This window comes from Aquila chrysaetos, chromosome 24 (assembly GCF_900496995.4).
Source record: "Aquila chrysaetos chrysaetos chromosome 24, bAquChr1.4, whole genome shotgun sequence".
In the NCBI taxonomy this organism is placed as follows: domain Eukaryota; kingdom Metazoa; phylum Chordata; class Aves; order Accipitriformes; family Accipitridae; genus Aquila; species Aquila chrysaetos.
The window spans coordinates 6857624-6876289 of record NC_044027.1 but is presented as its reverse complement, the minus strand read 5'-3'; the positions used below and the strand labels follow the sequence as shown (position 1 = coordinate 6876289).

The window sequence follows — 18666 nt, the reverse complement described above, 5'->3', positions numbered from 1 at the left end:
AAAGCAATGACAAAGGCTGTCTGGTACACCTCAGACCCATCCCCATTGGGTACAACTCAGATCGGTGTTCCCCTCAAACCACATTTGCCTTTCAAGTCAGGTATAGCAGGAGTCAAGTTTGGTTTTCCAGTGGGTGCAGAATAATTAGAAGGTCTGGCTGAACTCTGCTTTTGATATAGTTTTTTGAGGTCATTGCCTCCCTCGGAAAGCTGCTCTGCTGACCTGAGAGCTGTAGTTTGCTACAGCGTCCTGTTAGCTACAGCTGATGTGATGAATAGTGCTGCCTTCCAACTGAAGTTTGCATTTGTGCAAATGCAAGGATTACAAAATCCCATTGATATGATTAATAATCCGGTGTAGCCAAACCACCTCCATATAACCTCCAACTCCCAAAAGCCTGATGCAAAATATGTTTTCACAAAATATAAATCAATAAACTTTGCTTAATAAAAACTGCTGTTACTGAAGCATAATATTAAAAGGCTCTCCAAGATGGAATAGTGGCTTTGGCAGCTGGCTGCAACAGATCACATAATTTTCAGTACGGCTAGCACATATTTAATCAGAAACAAATACATATGGCTGTAATGGACTGATGACCACATCTTCTGCCATCCCGAACACATCTAAATGTTCTGCAGTTGTACTCTGGTTTGTGTGATTGCCAGCCTGTGCCTCAGTTCCCTGCACCTCTCACATGGCCCGTTGGCTTTGCAGCAGCTGTAGTTTATTACCGCCGTCTCTTGGGGATAAAACTCACCATGTAAAATGTCAAGCTGAATTGTGTTTTAATTTAGTAAAGGCCACAATTCAGAAACACGGGTTTGTTGCTTTTATTTTTTTTTCCTTCTTTTCTAAGGGATCAAATTTTATTGGTGAAAAATTTGATTTTGCAAAGCAACATGATGTTAGACAAAAATCTCCAGACATAAGGAAGTAAAAGCCGAACAGCCAAGTGACAAAGGAAGAGAAGATTTCTGCTCCTAAATTTCTTCAATATGTGAATGCCACAGGTCTGTAGGCAACAACATCTTCCTTGCCCCTGCAAATGCTCTAGCGGGACATCTTCAGGTGTTATCATCAGGTATTTAAATACCTATCTGGCCACTAGCCAGAATTCAAGCTGCCTAAAGCCAACCTGCCAACTTTTTGGTGTGAAGCATGCTCCAATACCTGGTGAACACCTCCTCCAGCCTGCAGCCACATGGCATCCCTTTGACAGCTGCTACGGCTGCAGCTGGTGCTTGCATGGAAAAGTGTCTAGGGCTGGTTTAGGTATGCTGACCCATCTGTATCACACAAAGCATCTTGCCCTTTTAGAATTAGGACAGTTTATACTGTCTCTCTCCCCCCCCATCATTTGTTTCAGCCTAAAATAGCTCCAGACCAGCTGCCAGTGAGTGATCTGAACCTGGAGCTACTCTCAACTATTTGAAGACCTCTGCTCCACTGAACTGCAATAGTAACCTCAGCAATTTAGGATCGTTAAAAAGAATTCACAATTCATTGTAAAAAACAAACAAACAGACGAACAACAACAACAAAAACCTCCAAACCAACAACCACCTAACAACTCCCCAAGGTCCATATGTTTTTCTTTGACCACCAGTTGCAGCTCCAGTGCATGAGGCACCATCTCCAGTGGTGGAAGTCTGCAAGCACAAGACACATCTGTCAGGAACAGCATAGGTACAGCTACTGGTGCCCTGGGAAAATGGATGTATTGAGCTCCGAGTCTCTTCTAGCCCTGATTTCTATGTGTTTGTATTCATTTTATGAAAAACAAAACTATAATGGGGTCCTGCAACTGAAGTAAACATTAGTTTCCAGTTCAGCAGTTTGAAGTGGTTTGCTGCCTATAGAGTCTCCATCTGCTCTCCCCATCACTGGATGTGGCCACTCGTTCCCATCCCACAGCACCTCCCCGTCTCAGTTGTGCCAACGTGCTTGGTTTTGTGGCTGTACCACAAGCTGACCCAAATTAAAGCTATCTTCTTTCTCCTTCTCCCTTCATCCCTTTTACAGTCCAGGCTGATGCCCTGGGCTGGTGCAACCTCAAGTTGTCCTCTGACCTTCTGGCCTCCTTGGCCTGCAATGGGCAATGGTTTCAAAAGCTGAGCTATCCCAACTGACTGCTCTGTGCCTGCTTAACCAGCTTCTTCAAAGGCACCCATCACTGACCAAGCGGTAGAAGGTCAAAATAGGAGTTTTAAATGAGGTTGCAGTATTACATTGCGTGCTTCTTTCTGAATCATCCATGACCATTCAGACCCTTTAATAGTTAACAGAAACCCTGCTATGGCTTTGGCTTGGATCAATTCACTCTGTTCCTCAGAAGGGAGGAGAGCTGAAGAAGAAAATTTAGCTGCAGGGACACAAGCCACTCACCCATGGGTCAGAGCATATGTCCTGACCCATTTTATTTATACACCCACATGAAGCCAGTGACAGGAGAGGAGTCTGGCTACTGAGTCACAGCAGGGAATATCTAATGGGTGGTACCCTAAGAATGACTAGAAGTTCTTGATATGCTTCCAGATACAGACATTCATAGACAAAAACTCAAAAAACCCCAGAGAATAAACAGAACCCAGAAGGATTTCTTACTGATACCCATCTAAGGAACACGATGCTTGAGAAATAACCAGTGATAAACAAATCAAGGTGCTTAAGAACACAGACTAAGGTTAACTGCCTTAAAGTTCAAGTTTCAGTATCCCACATTTTTTGTTGGCTAATGGGAAAGGAGGTAATCATTTCCACAAATACTGTGTAACTAGTCAGCAATCCAGAAATTAGATAGAAAATGTCATGAGACAACTTATTTGACCCCATTTCAATTTATGCAGCGTCATTTTTATCACAACTAAAACAAGCCCAAGCCATGAAATGGAAACCCAGGAAGATAAAGTTTTCTGGAGAAATGTTTTCATAACACTCTTTATTCTCTAACGCATTTGCAGTGGCAGCACAGCAAGCCAAATGATTCATACAGGTCTACCTAATGTGAGAATAAACCTGTTACCATGAATATCTGAAACAGGATAAAACTTGTTGCAAAAGCACTCACGGAGTGAAAACTGACTGTCAGAGACATTTATACTCAAAACTCTATGAAGGCTGCAATCCAATCAGGCATTTCTACCAAACTCTCAGCACTCTTGGACATCTCTCACTGATTAAAAGAAGTCTGGTTTGGTCACATTACCAGACCTCTAAGATTTTATATCATTATTTACATATTAATATCCAAACCATGCTAGTTTTATTTGCATGCCAAGCATCTGCAGCTCAAACAGCTAACATTTTTGTGCATTAGCTTTTTTTCCTTTAAGATTTGCTTTGCATTCTAGATATACATGTCCACATCAAAATCGCACCCAGATTAGAAGCATTTGCTGCCATGGTAATCACTACTTAGAGCAACAGCAGGCTTGGTTTGGAGGCTGGCTAACAGACGGCAATTTGGAAACCATTGCTTTTTACGCTTAAGTATTACTATTAAGTGACTGGGTGAAAACATATGGCCTATACAAGTCGATGCTCTTGCATCCCGCATACCACTTACTGCAGCTTCTTCAGATACTCCAATGAAAGGCAGAGTAAAATCAATCAGTACAGACCACTGAGTATACTTAAAACTTTATTGCTGAGCCCTTACTGACAAAAATTCGGCTGGAAAGCTCAGGTAATAAACAGTGAAGGTGGCTTAATGAGGGAGCTATCTAACATCAGAGGGAAAAAGCCTTGTAGTGAAACTGTGAATATGGCCAGAACAATAAGAATTATGTAGAGTCTCTCAAGAAGCGAGTAACAACCATGAAGTGATGGCAGCCAGAGGGATGCAGCCAGTATTGAACAAACAGCACACATGCATGCTGACGAGGCTTTTAAGTTTTGATGGTCTTTTATACAGCAAAAAATATCAGATGACAAGACAAGAAGGAGCAGTCTGTAAAAGAAAGGAAGGTTGGTTGACAAAGCGGTGGGAAACAACTGAAAAGCTGCAATTACAGTCTGTGCAGTAAGTTGGGAGCGTGCATTCTCCTTAGCTTTCATTTTCCTATCTAACCGATACCCCATGGACAAATGCAAGGGTTATGAAGTACCACAAGAAACAGATGGAAGAGCCTAAACACAAACTACAGGGTATTTCCTATGAAAAAAAAAACAACTGGCCCAGCATAAATAGGATTTAAAAAAAAAGAAGAAAATTCAGTCCTTGCCTTCACCCTTGTCCTTCCAATCCTGCCATTTGTTTGCTTATTTATGCACGATAGGTTTCATACCATGGGTTGCCTGTTATATCCTTGGAACTGACTATGTGAATAATATTTTTCTGAGGAAGAGAAACCTCAAGATAAAACAGTATGGTGCAAAACTTGTGATGAAAAGGTACCCACTGCCACAAAAATGGAAGTTTTTGCCAAATAACAGGACGATCTGAATTATTTCAAAGGGATTTGAGTTTCCACTTTCTAGCAACATCCTCATTAAAGCAACTGAAAAGGTGGAGCTAGCAACGTTTACCCTGCATGATTTAACAGGATTTAATTGGCTATTTCTGTATCGGTGACTGTAATTCTGGGCTGCTCTGTTGTGACACAAGAAATTAAGTATTTTAGCTTGCGGAGGTTCAGGGACAAAAGGACAGTGCCGACCTTGCACATGGAGGTGGTCATACACTAACACCCTGCTCTCACCAGAACCTCCTCTGCCTGCCTTTTGCTCCTACGCCCTATTCAAGGATATTGCCTTTCTTATGACTTGCATGAGTTCACTGCAACATGCTCACCCTTCTCAGCTGTGCATTTGGGGAGATCCTATCAATTAAAAGTGGAAAAAACCACATGCAGTATTATCATAACACCTAAGGAGAAGCATTACAAGCAGCATGGCAAGTGCAGCAGGGAATGCCATAGGAAACTGCTTTGCAAATGACATTTGAATGCAGATCTTTGGCACCGGTACCTTAATAAGTAAAACCTTCTTTGCTTTGTCTGGTTCTCTAAGAGGTTTTTTCCATGTCTGTACCATGTGTGAGGCTCCTGGACTGCTCATGTGTTTTCGCACCCCTGCTCAGCTGGGAACGTTTAGAGTCCACAGGTCTGCTGGTATCAATCTTGACTGGATGGAAAGATGAAAGACTCCAAGATAGCACATTCCTACCTGCTTTATTAAGGCTAGTGGCACCCTGCAGCAAGGGCTGCTGTTACTGTGGGCATGGGAGAGCGTGTGGGGGGGAATACACACATGGGACAAATCCATAGAAAACCGCACTCCATTATTTCTCTTGCTTGTGGCAGAATTACGTTCCCTTGGAGAAAGAGTTAACTCAGATATTTTGTTTTAGCCCCAAGTAAATCCTGTCCTAATTAGCCATTGTTTCCTACACTGACTCTCCGGGTCTGGCTTCTCCCACATTGATACTCTGGAGCCACAGCTGGCATTACCATTACTGCTGCAAGAACCGCCAAGACTTCTGTGCTCACGCTTGCTTTCACCGAAATCCCACTGCCATCAGAAGCTGAGGGAAGCTCTTCTCCAGGCCCTCCCATTCCTACCCAGCACCTTTCTGTACCCACCTGCTGCCTCTGACCCACCTGAGAGCTCCCACCACCTCCTCCAACACCCATGGGGCCCCCCAAGAGCCTGCAATCCCATCATGGCTATTGACAGAGAAAACCAGCACCTCCTGTTTGCATCAAAGCAGACAGGCATGCACCGTGAACACAGCAGTGACAGCTCTTGCAAGATGTTTGTCACCTGTTTATATGCCTAGACGCACAAGGGAGGAAAACGAGTCAGTCTGTGTACACTGAACATGACTGATCTTAAAAAAACATGAGTTTTGAAAGAAATTAAAACATATTCAGCTTTACTCTATGAGTAAGAGCACATTTGAAAGGTTTCCCACCTGCTGTTAAGCTGGTTATCAATACTGTGGCAATTTACTGAGGAACGGTAAGCACAGCTGTAAAAACTGATGAAGAAAGTCCATCTAAGTACACAGGGGATAGTTTTAGATTATCTAAAACATCCCCAGAGATACCCCAACATGCAGACAGGAAGAAAGCACAGACTCCTACCCCTGGGTTAAACAGTTAACAGCCCAGGGGCAACCAGCAGCCAGGAAAACCATTGAGGCTGAAGTTCCCGAGGTCAGGGACTGCTTCCATTAACACCAGGCAGCAGGCTAAAACCCTTTTTACGTATTTCGGGCAATACTTTTTCCTGACCAGGATCTGTCACTTCAAAAGGAGCAGACAATGCATATCAGATTTGAGCAAACACCAGTGCTCAGATTAATTTAAATCTTACATCTAAAATTAGCCTGCCTTTTTAAAACTAATTCCTCCAGGCTTTGACTCCAGCATGATAATATTTCTTGATGGCAAAGAGACTGCCCGTATAACGATACAGACCCAGAGAGTTTCATGATAGCCTCTCACATGATTCCAAAGCTATTAGCAATACTGTTACAAAATGTTTCTAACTTTCAAACACCTTGGTAGATGGGCACACCAGATCTGGTTTGGGGAGGACTAGTTAACTACCTTGACTTGCCTCCTGCCACAGGTGGTTTTCTTCCTTTTTTTGTTGTTGTTGAAATTATTAAACTATACCACAGGTCAGCACAGCCCCCAGGGTGAAAGCTGGATAGCAAACCTTGTTTCTCCAGCAATATCAAAGCATTTATGGAAAGAGCGCAGTTTAACAAGCTGGTCAGGTTTTGCCTCATTTTCATCAGTGAGGTTTTTGTCCAGCAATAGCCTACCACGAGAGTGATGTTTCTGTGAAAAGCAGGATAGGGGGGAAACTACCATCACAGCAACTCCCTACAGCTGTTAATGCAAATAATCCCAGTGCAAGGGCTCTGGCAGCTTGCTTAAAACCTGTTGCTGCAGAGGCACCTTCCCAAGTTTCATTTAAACCATCCTCTTTCCAAAGCAAACCACAGACACAGGTCTCCAAGGGTAAGACAACAAACCACCACCACAGGTCTCTGCTCAGAGCACGTGCCCAGCAGGTCTCTGTGTAATACAGAAAGGAAAAAGCTGCTTACTCTGAGTGTCTTTGCGATCGGGGAAGGAGAGGACGGGGGAGAATCTGACTGAGCCTTCCTGCTGCGAGTATATTCTTTACTCCTGGTGTACAAAGACGACATGGCCTCACAGGCTGGGTGTCTTTGAGAAGCAATACAAGTCTTGCTCTCCTGTCGCTCGACGGCGCTGGGCAGGTCCTTCTTCCAAGGTCAGAACAAACTAATTAAACTATTCACAGCTCTGGTAATTAAACCCTGCTGTTTAGGGTGTATAATTTTAGGCATTAATCTGCTGCAGGGAGAGCTGAGGCTCCACAATGTTTCTTGTCCAAGAAGAAGAGAAAGTGTCAAGGACTCGCTGTGCTCCAGCGCTGGGCGTTGCTCTGTGCCAACCTCAACGTCTGGGCCCCATCCTGACTTCTCCACAAAAGGACATTTCCCCTCGTCCAGAGCGTATGCCACAGGACCAGAGCGTTCTCCCCCCAAAACTGCAGGAGGCAAAAAACTCCCGGCTCAAGAGAGAGAGCAGGAAAACTGGCTGGGTTTATCTAGACACGAAGCTTTTGGGGAAAAAAAAAAAAAAAAAAAAAAAAAAACGGAAAAGAAAAGAAAACCAAAACCTGTTTTACTCCAGAGCACTGCTGTAAGCTCTCTGCCGTCGCTGCGCAGAGCTGCACGCTTTAAGCGAAATGCGAAAGCATAAATCAGGAACAAACGCTGGTTTGGAAAGGGGCAGTCCAGATGAAGTTGTGTTTTGTTCCGTCCTCCTCCTCCCGGGGCCCGTTACCCACGCGCAGCCTTCTCCCGGCCCTCCCCGCCACTGCCTTCTGACATTCCAGATCCTGACTCGCTCCGCGAGGAATGCTGGAGGGCAGCCAGCAGCAGCGATTCGCTTTCAGCTTGGGATTTAGGCTGCCACTTGTAGGGAAAAAAGGGAAAAAAAGAAAAAAAAAGGGGGGGGGGGGGCAGGGCAAGAAAAGAAAATAACTTACAGGCTCCTAAGGCCTGGCGGGCTGTGAGCAGGAGGTCGGAGGCAAATCGACGGCACTTTGCAAAGCTTAAATTCTAGCATGCGTTTTGTGGCGGCAACAAAGGGAGATATTTTAAAGGACACGGAGCAGTTCATACCATTAAAGGGAGGAAACACTCATGCAGCACAACAGGATTTTTGTTGTTTGCTCATAAGCCTGTTTGGAGCTGCGAGAAGGCAACGTGGAGCTTGTGTAATGTATGCTCATTCAAACAAGCATTTGGGATTGAGAAGGAAGGGAGAGGAGCTTGGAAGAAAGGAACAAGGGTGGGGAGAGCATATACCTCTTAAACTTTCAGCTAGCCCTTTGTGGAGCTGTGCTGCTGCTGCACAATCTAGCTCCCTGGAAAACTGCTGTGCAGTGTCTCAGAGACAGCAAGACTGCTCACTGCAAAGGCAAGTGGATGCCCCTCATGTCCCATCTAAATAAGCCCATGGGATGGTCATTTGAACAATGCCCACAAACACCCAGTGGGTGCACTGATTTCATAGCTCTCATACACTAAATACAGTCTTGCAACCATAAGGTTGCAAATTTAGGTTTTTGCTGGAAAGGCATCAGCCCAGGTATCTGCACTGGACCAGTTCTGGTAAGGCAGCATTAACGGAACAGTACCACCCCAAAGGATGTGTCCTCATCTGGACTCATTCACACCCACCTGAACCAGCTACTGACCAAGTCGCTGGGTGCCTGCAGTTAACCTATCTGCAGCGCACGTTCTGCTCCAGCTCCACAGGCTGCTTTATCATGAAACATTTCCCAGCAAGTGCAGAAGAATATCTATATAAAAATATTTTAAGAGTATTACTACACTTGGCTATGTCTCCATTGATCTGAAATATTGCCCCTTTTTTTGCACACAGCTTGGCAACCGTGTAATTTTACTGACACATAGTTGGGGAAGGATGCTTGGAATAGCAGCTGCATTAATTTCCCCTGCCATCCAGCACATTCACTAACTAGGGGCAATGAATGCAGCATCGCTATGTAACCACAAGGAGAGGGAAATGGGGCTGTGGGATTGTCCTTCTCTAGGAAAGTCACTTCGAGATCAGGTTTCTACTTGATACCTCATTGTGAGGATGGAGGGGATTCATTATTCACTGACTGCGGGGCGGGGGGGGGGGGGGAAGAGTTTGGAGACGTCTAAAGCTGCCTGGCAATATTTCTGCATTCCCTTTTAAAGGTATGGAAATTATGTCCAGACACACAAGAAGGTAGTGGCAGGCACCCCGCTGCTCAAGGAGACTGTGGCAGGACCTTGATCTTTCCAGTTTCCAACTGTTGCACTCTTCACCCTCACCCTCCACCTCTCCCAGCAGGCTGGAGTCTGACTCTGCTGTACAGCGACAAGGTAATTCAGACATTTTGAATGCATATTTACAGAACTTGGACACACAGGTGTTCCTTTGGCACTAGTCTCAGTTTCTGGGGTTTCAAAACTGTACGAGTAAGTGAAACTGGGCTAACCCGTGTGGCCACCAGCAGACCAGAGTGTCTCAATCACAATTACAAGGCTGACAAAGCCCAGCTTAGTCACCAAGGTGGAGTTAAACAGCTCTAAATTGCAGGGTTTTGCTTTCTCTCCCATCCAGTCCTAAATGAACCGTTGCCACATCCCTTCATGGTCACATTTCTGCTGAGGAGGGGCGGGAAAGCTCCAAAAATCAACATTTTGGTACAGAGCTCACAGCCTGAGCCTCAAAGCAAAACAAAACCTGAGCTTTTTATTCCCTACTAATTAAAAGTTAATTAGTCATCAAGTGCAGATGCCTCACAGATTGACAAAACACATCTTGGTGGACAGTAACTCATTTTAAAGAGAAGGGGTGGCATGAGAATTAGTATCCTTATTAGCCAGGAGAAAGACAGCAGAGTAAGATGCAATATGGCAAAACACGCCAGGTTTCATCATTATTTCAACGAAGGTGCCTAACTTATGGGTTTCTTCTTGCTGTTTTGTATGGTTTACTTTCAAGCGTTCCCTAAGTATGAAACCCAACTCTTCCTTTGCAGGGCTGCTGTCCTCACATCCTGATGTTTGTAATGCTCAAGGTCATGGTTTAGATCTGACTGTTTCTGTCTGTTCAGGCTATTCCTCAGTAAGAACCAGCAGCCTGGTCTGTGCTGTGGTGCTGCTTACTTTGCTAAGGAATATTTATTTATACAGCTACCAGAAAGACATGCAAAAAAAAAAATAAAAAATCATCTTCCATGAGCATTTCCACAACCACTGGACACAGACCCCTGAGACTGCCCGGACTGTTAAATTCATGCTGCAGTGTATTTCTGGGCAAAATCACCTTAAAGTTTCTTCTCATCTTTGAGTACAGCAGCACAATTGTACTATAGTATACTTCCCATATTTATATGAAATAGTATATTTCCTGGACTTAGAGCTATGGTCTTGACTGTGATCGCTCTTTTCAGACATCTTTCCTTTTCCTTTCAGATGGCTGTCTTCTCCCTTCCTTTGGTAATGACACCTTCGTTTGTAGCCAGTTTTTTTAATTAGTTAGAGGGGAGGACCCATATCCAAGAAAATGAAGTACCAGAAAAAGGATGAAGCCCCGAGCTAAATGAGGGAAAAAATACAAACACTCCTTTTATCTGTGTTGAAAATCTTCACCTACAGAATGTGACACTGATAAAATAAATTTAAGCAGCCGTGTAACTTTACAACCTGCAGTAGACAAAAATGGGAAACAAAGCTAGGAGTTAAAGCCAGAGCTGCAGAGTGATGATCACAGGTGATGTGAGCCCACAGCATGTTCTCTGGGAGTACAGAGAAGGAAAGGAGAAGCCCTCTTGGGAGACCAGAATTCTAATAAAACTTGAAGGATGAGGGAGGGTAGCTGGTATTTTTGGAACAAATTATCCCAAAACTATCTCCTCAAAGTCATAGCTGTCATTTCCCACATCAGGTTTACCACACTCTCTTGTGCATCACTGCATTACTTCCCATTCAGCTGACTTCTTTCATTCGTAGCCAAACCTATCTCCCCAGCACAGATAGGTACTGGAGAGTACACTGGCACTTCCAGCTACACAAGGCTCAGCTGATGGATGAGCTAAGCTGAAGACATGAACTGGGGCCATACAGCACCCGGATGCTCTCCACACCACGTACGTTCCCGCAGGGCCTCCTTGGCCACATCTGTGAAATTGAACACAGCCAGGAACCATCCCTGTCCATGAGCACACAACCCTACAGACCACTGAGCTGTTGGAAGGTCTCTGACATTGCCTCATCCTTGGCCAACCAACACTCTTCCATGCACAACCTGGGCACTTGTGACCGTTCCCAACAGGCGCCTTGGACACAGCTACACAAATTTGGAGGATAAGAGGGTTCCGTAACATGGATGAGTCTTCCTCGCCAGCGGGCCTCAGTGCTACAGAACAGTAAGTTAGGTATGCTGGGACTAACACACTCTGCCTTTGTGGATGGGGTCTCACCGGTGGCATAGCCCTTATTGTGACCCTCTCCTACGCTAGGCCAAGCGATGCAAGAACATTGAGGCTGTACTGCAGGGAAACATGTGAATTATAACCCAACTGGATGAGCAGCAAGAGGGAGAGGCAGACAACACACTTCACGTTTTCCTTTGAACCTATTGCCAAGACCATTTTGCTCACTTTTCTTTGAGAAGCAGAGAACCCTCCCTTAATGCAGCCCCAGACACTGCGGGTACCCCCTTCTACAGAGTTTAGTTGTTTGCGATTCAATTAAAAAAATCTTTGCAACCCTCACTTCTGGATTTCCCACCTGCAGGAGGAGAATGTGCTGTTTTGTGTGTTGAGTTGTGTTCCAGTCCAGGGAAACACTGAAATATGTAATTCATATTTTATGCAATACTTAAGTCAATTCTAAAGCCACCTTTGTTCGCATGATACTTCTCTGGGAAGACAGAGCAAAATAAACTATCCTGGCAGTTGTTTCCAAGAGCCAGGCTACACAGCCACTATATGCCCATAAAATAATTGTTCTGGGTCTAAAGTAGTTCTGTAAAAAAATCCAGACAAACTTAGTTTAAACATGAAAAACCCATTAACTATTGAACTACTGACACAGGGGATAAAAAGCAGAGTCAAGATTAGATTTCCTATTGCTTTTGTGTTCCTTGATTAGCATACAAAACTGAAATCCAAAGTGTAAGAGTACTGTACCTCCCCCTTGTAATAATGTTTATACTGAGGGCAAAGTTTAATAAATCCTGCGATTCCCTTCACCTCAGGATGTCCTATATTTGTGATCATTTAAGCCCTAATAATGTGCAGGCTTTGCACACATTAAATGGTACCACTGCTTTGTCCCTAGAAGAGTTTCTTACTTGCCTTGCACTTGTCTTCCAATACATGCACATCAGACACAAGCATTATTTGCAAAAGAAAAGACTGTGATCAATCTGAGATTGGGTCTGACAAGCCAGGAATACTGGTTTGTTCTAACATGCAGGACTCCACAGTCAGATGAAAGGTTACAGTACCAGTGATTACTGTACCTCGGGTACTTGCACACCAGTTGTTTCTTCCTCTACGTGGGACCTTGCAGTAAAGTCTCTAGAGTATTACCAAAATATTTGGAAAAGAATTCATCTGCAAAGAAAAGGCTGAGTCTTGTTAAGCCTCCTTCTCTCACATCTTTATTCACTGCACCCATTGCTTTTTGTGCAAAGAAATTCTGCTGGTTCTGTAGGGAAACTGTTCATTTCGGTGCATAATGAGTTGATTTGGAATTAGCAGCACTGTTACTTAACCTAGGAGATGTGACGAAAAGCCAGTCTTTAAAAGTTGTAATAATAAACCTTCTTTTTTGTTCAGCTAAGTTTCTATTATCTATGAACTGCAATCCAGTTTGCAGATACACTGTAAGAATCCAGAGGGGCTGCCATTATGTGCAACAACTCAGGGTCAAAGCTGTAGTAGCTGTATTCACCGTAACACCCAACCCACTATTATTTTGGATAATGAAAAGTTGATTGAAAATACATGCTATATAAAAACCACTTTAAAACACTGTAAATAAATTACTTCAAAATTATATGCAAGCTTTAACACGTTCAACTATAGCTTCGCAGGGTTTATTTAGAACTGAAAAAGGCAGTAACGGTTGTGTTCGTCAACAGAATGCTGAAGGGCTGTAGCAAAGAAATTATTGGTCAGGCAATAAGCTTTTTGTAAATGTGATGTGAAGGCACTGCAGCAGTTTGCCATAAATGGAATACAAACCGTAGAAGTGAACAGGCTTTCATCTGCAGTGCACTGACTAGGATTCCCATGAGCAGATCTGGCGTTATGTCTCGCAGATAGGAAGCAGAAGGGAAGGAACTTCCTCTCCTCCCAAACACACACACAGCAGCTGACAGTCTATAATTGCATGTATAGCATCATACTTCCCCCGCTTTTTATTCCCATCACTAAATTTATCATAAAAAGGCTGGAAGCTACGCCTATTGGGCATACCTGGATTAGCATTAAGCAGTAGAAGCAGATAATTTTAGTGTGGGCTGAGAATAGTACATTTTAAATATAAAACTTCAGAATTCTTTTCTTCTTGCTTTCTTACAAATACAGAAAATAAAAAGCAGTAGTGAAGAGAGTTTAAAAAGCACCATTCTCAGAACAGAAACATCATGTTAGCACCTGTCAATGTCAAATTATGCATGCAGGAGAAAAGTCTTGCAGCAGTTCAGTGGAGCAGAATTGAGCTTTTGGAAGAATGGACAAGTTGCCTCAAACACTCGGATCCAGCATTTATAACAGGACAAGAAGCAGGGGTATCCACTGACACCTCTGGGGACCTCCCTGACTTCAGAGGTTGAAAACTGAATTTAAAGAGAAGATTGCAGAAGAGGGAGAAGGATTTCATTATCTTCAGTTCATCATTTCCAGAAGGGTTGGATGGCAATGGTAGCAATAATCAATAATAAAACCATGCTGGAGCAACAGACTCCCATTAGAGGGAGACAGATGTGGCAGTGACTGCTTTGCCAAAAATAAATGTCCCGGAGATCACAGATTTGACTCCATTCAAGGCTGTAAATGCAACCACGGTTACAAACCTAGAGGTCTGGGGCAACCCCAGCACTGCGTATTTTCATGCCATAATCCTCACGATGTCTACACACCAGTGCGAAGACTGATGTCTACAGATAACTTGCTTCAGGTCCACCCAAAACCTGACTCTGTCTTTTCACAGTCAGCCTTCTTTCCTGAGCTCAATATCATGTTTAATTCAAAAAAAGCAGCATGATAAAATCCAGAGAGATGCTTTCCACTGTCCACTCAGAAGTCCAGTTTAGAGCATTTTTCATGCCAAAAATCAAGTGATTTCATCCAGTTACTACCACTAAGGATAAAGTAGTGTTAGAACATATTTTCCAGTCGAAGTCGTTCAGCAGTTGCACTCTGCAAGTGTTTACGGACAGGTTCCCTCTTCCCCAGTCCAGCTTTCTTACAAAGGATGAAGAAGCACAAACTTGCTGAGTTACAACAGAGGAATGCAGCAGAAATTTGCAAAGATATTAGCAGGCCATGTCAGGGAAAAGGAGAAGGCAAACACTAATATAAGAACCAGATGTAAACATAGCTATTTCAAGCTAAGGGACTTTCCAAAATATGACATAGAGAAATAGAAATCTTGGGGCACTCACAACAGAGTCATGATCCATTTTGCTCATTATCTAAATTCATCAGATTCTGCATACCTCCCACCTGCCCCAGCCACTCCACAGCTATAAACCCTTTCTGTCAGCTTGTCTGTGGAAGCAACTGGCTGACACAAAGCAATATTCTAGTGTCACTGGCCAAACAGATGTATAACTTCAATACATCGCTATCTAACTATGTTTCAAGCCTATTTCTGGCCTTCCTTCAACAGCAGCAGATTCTGGTGCAGAAGGTTATGTTCGCTCCCAAGGATGAAATCTAGGAGCGATGAAAAAAAGCCTATATATATATAAAATATATATGTATAAAAACCACAACCCACAACAGGGCCCAGCATTAGGTACATGCTAGGTAATGAGTAACAAAAAGGTGCCAAGGTGTGAATTAAGCCAAAGCTGGTGGGCAATTCCTACCAGGAAGGACTTTTGCAGCTTAAGGATTCTCCATCTTGAGCTACCAAATAATGAAGTAGCTTCTGCCAGATAATGTTACTTCTAGCAGGGAAACTCCATGTCCAAAGCAAAAAACTAACAATAACGTTCCAAATATGAGGCTCTTTCTGAAGAGAAGCATGTGGGAGGATATAAACTCAGAACAAAAAATGACCTTTTAAAGACAAGGACAAACAGCATTACCACACTTGAATCACTGGAACACACAATTTTTCCTACAGTGGCAGTTTCCAAAGGATATTTTATTGCCAGGGAATTTGACTTCAGTTTTCCAAACAATTCCTTGTTAGCCATCTGGCAATACAGCTTCTGCTTTTTGCTCCTTCTGGACATATCTGGAAGATAAGTCATTTACTGCTTAAACATGGCACTGCACCATTCACAGCACAGTACGTCCAGGCAACAAGGACTATTGGCTTCACAGGGGCTTTGCCACATCGCCACAAAGGAACATTCACCAGCAGACAGGTGAGAAGGGCTAGGAAGGAAGCACCGAGTACGACAGATTTGAGTTGCATCTGCTAAAGCCATCTCCTATTGCCCATGCACAATTCATCTATTCTCTAAGGCAGACAGCCATGTCAACACCACACAGCCATTAAGGGCTACCCAGACACCTACTGCTGTATGCAGGAATTTTAATCCAGCAGATCAGATTTTTTGGAGGATGTCTTCAACTACATCAAGAGAGACATCCTCCCCACGGCCTGCTGGATGACTGACAACAAAGTACGAACATCAGCTCCCAGAGGGGCAGAGAACCTGCTATAAGTAGTTGAGCAGTTAGAGATATTTTTCCTTTCCATAATTTTGAGCATGTCATGAGACAGAGTTTGACAGTTTCAAACAAAAATTAACATGATGCTCTGTTACATGTATAAGCACAAACAAAAGCTGTTAACCTTTAAAAAGTAAAAAATTACAAACACAATTAGACATAAAACAACAGTTAGATTTATATCCCAAAGACAGAATATTCCAGGGAGCAATGCTGTTCCTCAGGCCAACAGGTCTAGGCTAGCAGCCACACTGAACTTGACTGGTCCTGTCTCCTGGAGTGGCTGCACTGCATCCACACTGCACTGGAGGTGGAGAGATGCATACGCATGGCACTGATCCTGCTGCCACCCTATCCATCACACTTCTCCCAGTTCCTTCTGGGAAGAAAGCAAAAGGATCCCGGGACACCTGTGAGATAGCTGCCATGTTGGCAAAGGGACAGGACCCTGGGGTGAAATGGGATAATTTGAACTGACTGCAGAGGCCTCCCAGCAATGCCAGCAAAAGTCAAGGTATCTGGTGGGTATCCGATGCATTGCTAACCTCAGCTCCATTGCCTCAGGAGAAATTACTTGCTGACAACTGAGAAAGATTAGTCACCTCAGACTACACCGAAATTCCGAGAGTAATTTACTAAACAAGAAGTTAAAGCATAAAGTTACCTTAAATAGTTATGAGTCTATGACCTTGTAAATCATTCCTGGAGGACTCGCTATTTTGCTTCATCTTCCTGGGACTCGCAGATCAGATTTTAGCTGGTTTTGTGTTACTCATCTCCATCTCCATCATGGACACTGCTTCACATTACACCTTCCTAATTCAGCAACTTGGTGAATTAGAGGAATTAACCTGAACGCATTTAGCTGTAACCCTGTAGTCTACATAGCAGACTTGGATTGCTTGGCTTTAAGCACAAACAATATGTTTTCCCAGAGCTGTAAATAGGAACTGAGCAGCCATGCTGATGATTTAAATGCTGTATCAACAGGGATAGTAGACAGCAAGTCTGATGCCCTTCTCAAAACATTAAGGTTAAGAAAAACCAGCACAAGCATATTAGGCTGGAGAACTCATGAGGCAAATCATCTGTGCAGATGTGAATTTTTTTGTAGAAATATTTGCAGAATGAATTTAAATTTCTATAGTGTCTTCCCTCTCCACCTCCCAAAGAACCCAGGGCACTCCAAACACAATAAAACCATTCTTCACCATATTTAAAGCTCTATGGCAAAACGTTAGCTCATGCTCTGGCAGCAATTTTCTGCTATTTTATATTGCTAGTTATACACATATTAAAGATCTCCTTTCCTTGCAGCATACAAAACTCCTTATAGCATTTTGTTTATAAACAGGACTAAACAGAGCCAATCTCTCACAGCCTTACGTTACACAAAATTAAACGCTCTATAATTTAACTATAGTCATGCAAGTGACGCACAGTACCACCTACGTTACCTTGGACATGGGCCAGATGGCTTCCGTCCCACATCACACTGCATCTATGCTAGAAGTAAATATTCAAGGGTAAAACCAGGGAAAAATACTTGTATCCTTAGTCCCCAGAAGGGACCCTGGGCTAGTAGCACTAAGGCATAGGATGAAGAGTACCATATAGCACTACCTAGATTAAAAGATTTTACTTTCTTAGCAGCTAGCAAGAAATTCACCTATTTCGTTCCTTTTTACTAGTCAACTTTCCCTTGTATCTCAGCAAAACAGCGCAGCCCGTGAAGACATACCTTACCATATTAGGCAATGTGAGTTCAGAAAGTGGAGGACTCGGAGCCTTCCTTAGCTTAAAAAGACAGTCCTCAGGCATGTCTACAGCCTGCACAGTGCCACACTTCACTGCGCTGCATCGGGGAAAGAGGGCAATAAAATAGTGGGATCTGGGGTAGTTGCTAGGACTCCTAGGGCTCCCAATACATGCAGTCTGGCTGTGACAGGCAAGTCACAAAACATTAACTAAAGCTATTTCTAATCTTTTAGTCGTTTATCAAATCCATCTTTTAAAAAGGGTAATCACCACGATTACAGAAGCTAAATGGGAATCTCTGTGGAAGATAAAATGGCACTAAAAGCAAAAATATAGGTGAGAAATAGAACATACCAAAATCAGGATTCCCAAGGCATAACTCTGAAACAGCTATAACATTAAGACATTTAGTTTGCCTAAGGGATTTTCCAGTTCATTGGTCTTCCCTTAGAATTCACAGAATCAAGCTTAGAAATTCAGTCCTTCTAAGAAAGAGATTTAGTTTTTATTAGTATCCAGTTGCATCTGGTGATTTCATGTTAATAGTACAATTAGGCAGAACACATAATATTTACAAAGCAGAGTGGGCTTGAATGGTGTTTTGCAGAATGTAAACTACTCATGTTTTGTAAATTGAAGTACATGGAGACAGGAATGGAGCCTATTTAATACACTTACTGTGATCACAACCCATAATCATATATTTCAGTGTTATTCCTGCACAAAAGTTAATTCCATTAATGTGTCTGGGTTTTCTACTGTGCTATACAGACTGTCCTAGAAGAAGTTCATGAGACAGATGTTTTCTTTGACACTTTTACTGCCCAGAAATTGTTACTTTACCAACATGACACTCAGTGCATTCCCCTGTATTTAAAGCTTTCTTTTGACAAACTAACACACAGGTGAGGCACATTTGCAATGCCACTG

At 43.2% G+C, this 18666-nt stretch overlaps 1 protein-coding gene across 6 annotated transcripts in view; it reads right to left on the bottom strand.

The window, feature by feature from the left end:
- The window catches only part of PPP1R12B (protein phosphatase 1 regulatory subunit 12B), a 125090-nt gene that overhangs the window by 23638 nt on the left and 82786 nt on the right, over positions 1-18666 (bottom strand). The window contains exon 1 of one of the 6 annotated variants that reach the window (XM_029999637.2): positions 7067-7793. The exons of the other annotated variants lie outside the window; for them this stretch is intronic. Coding sequence (XP_029855497.1) covers positions 7067-7168 — 102 coding nt within the window. The 5' untranslated portion in view covers positions 7169-7793. Of the gene's footprint in view, positions 1-7066; positions 7794-18666 lie in introns of those variants that run through there. 6 annotated transcript variants of the gene reach the window in all.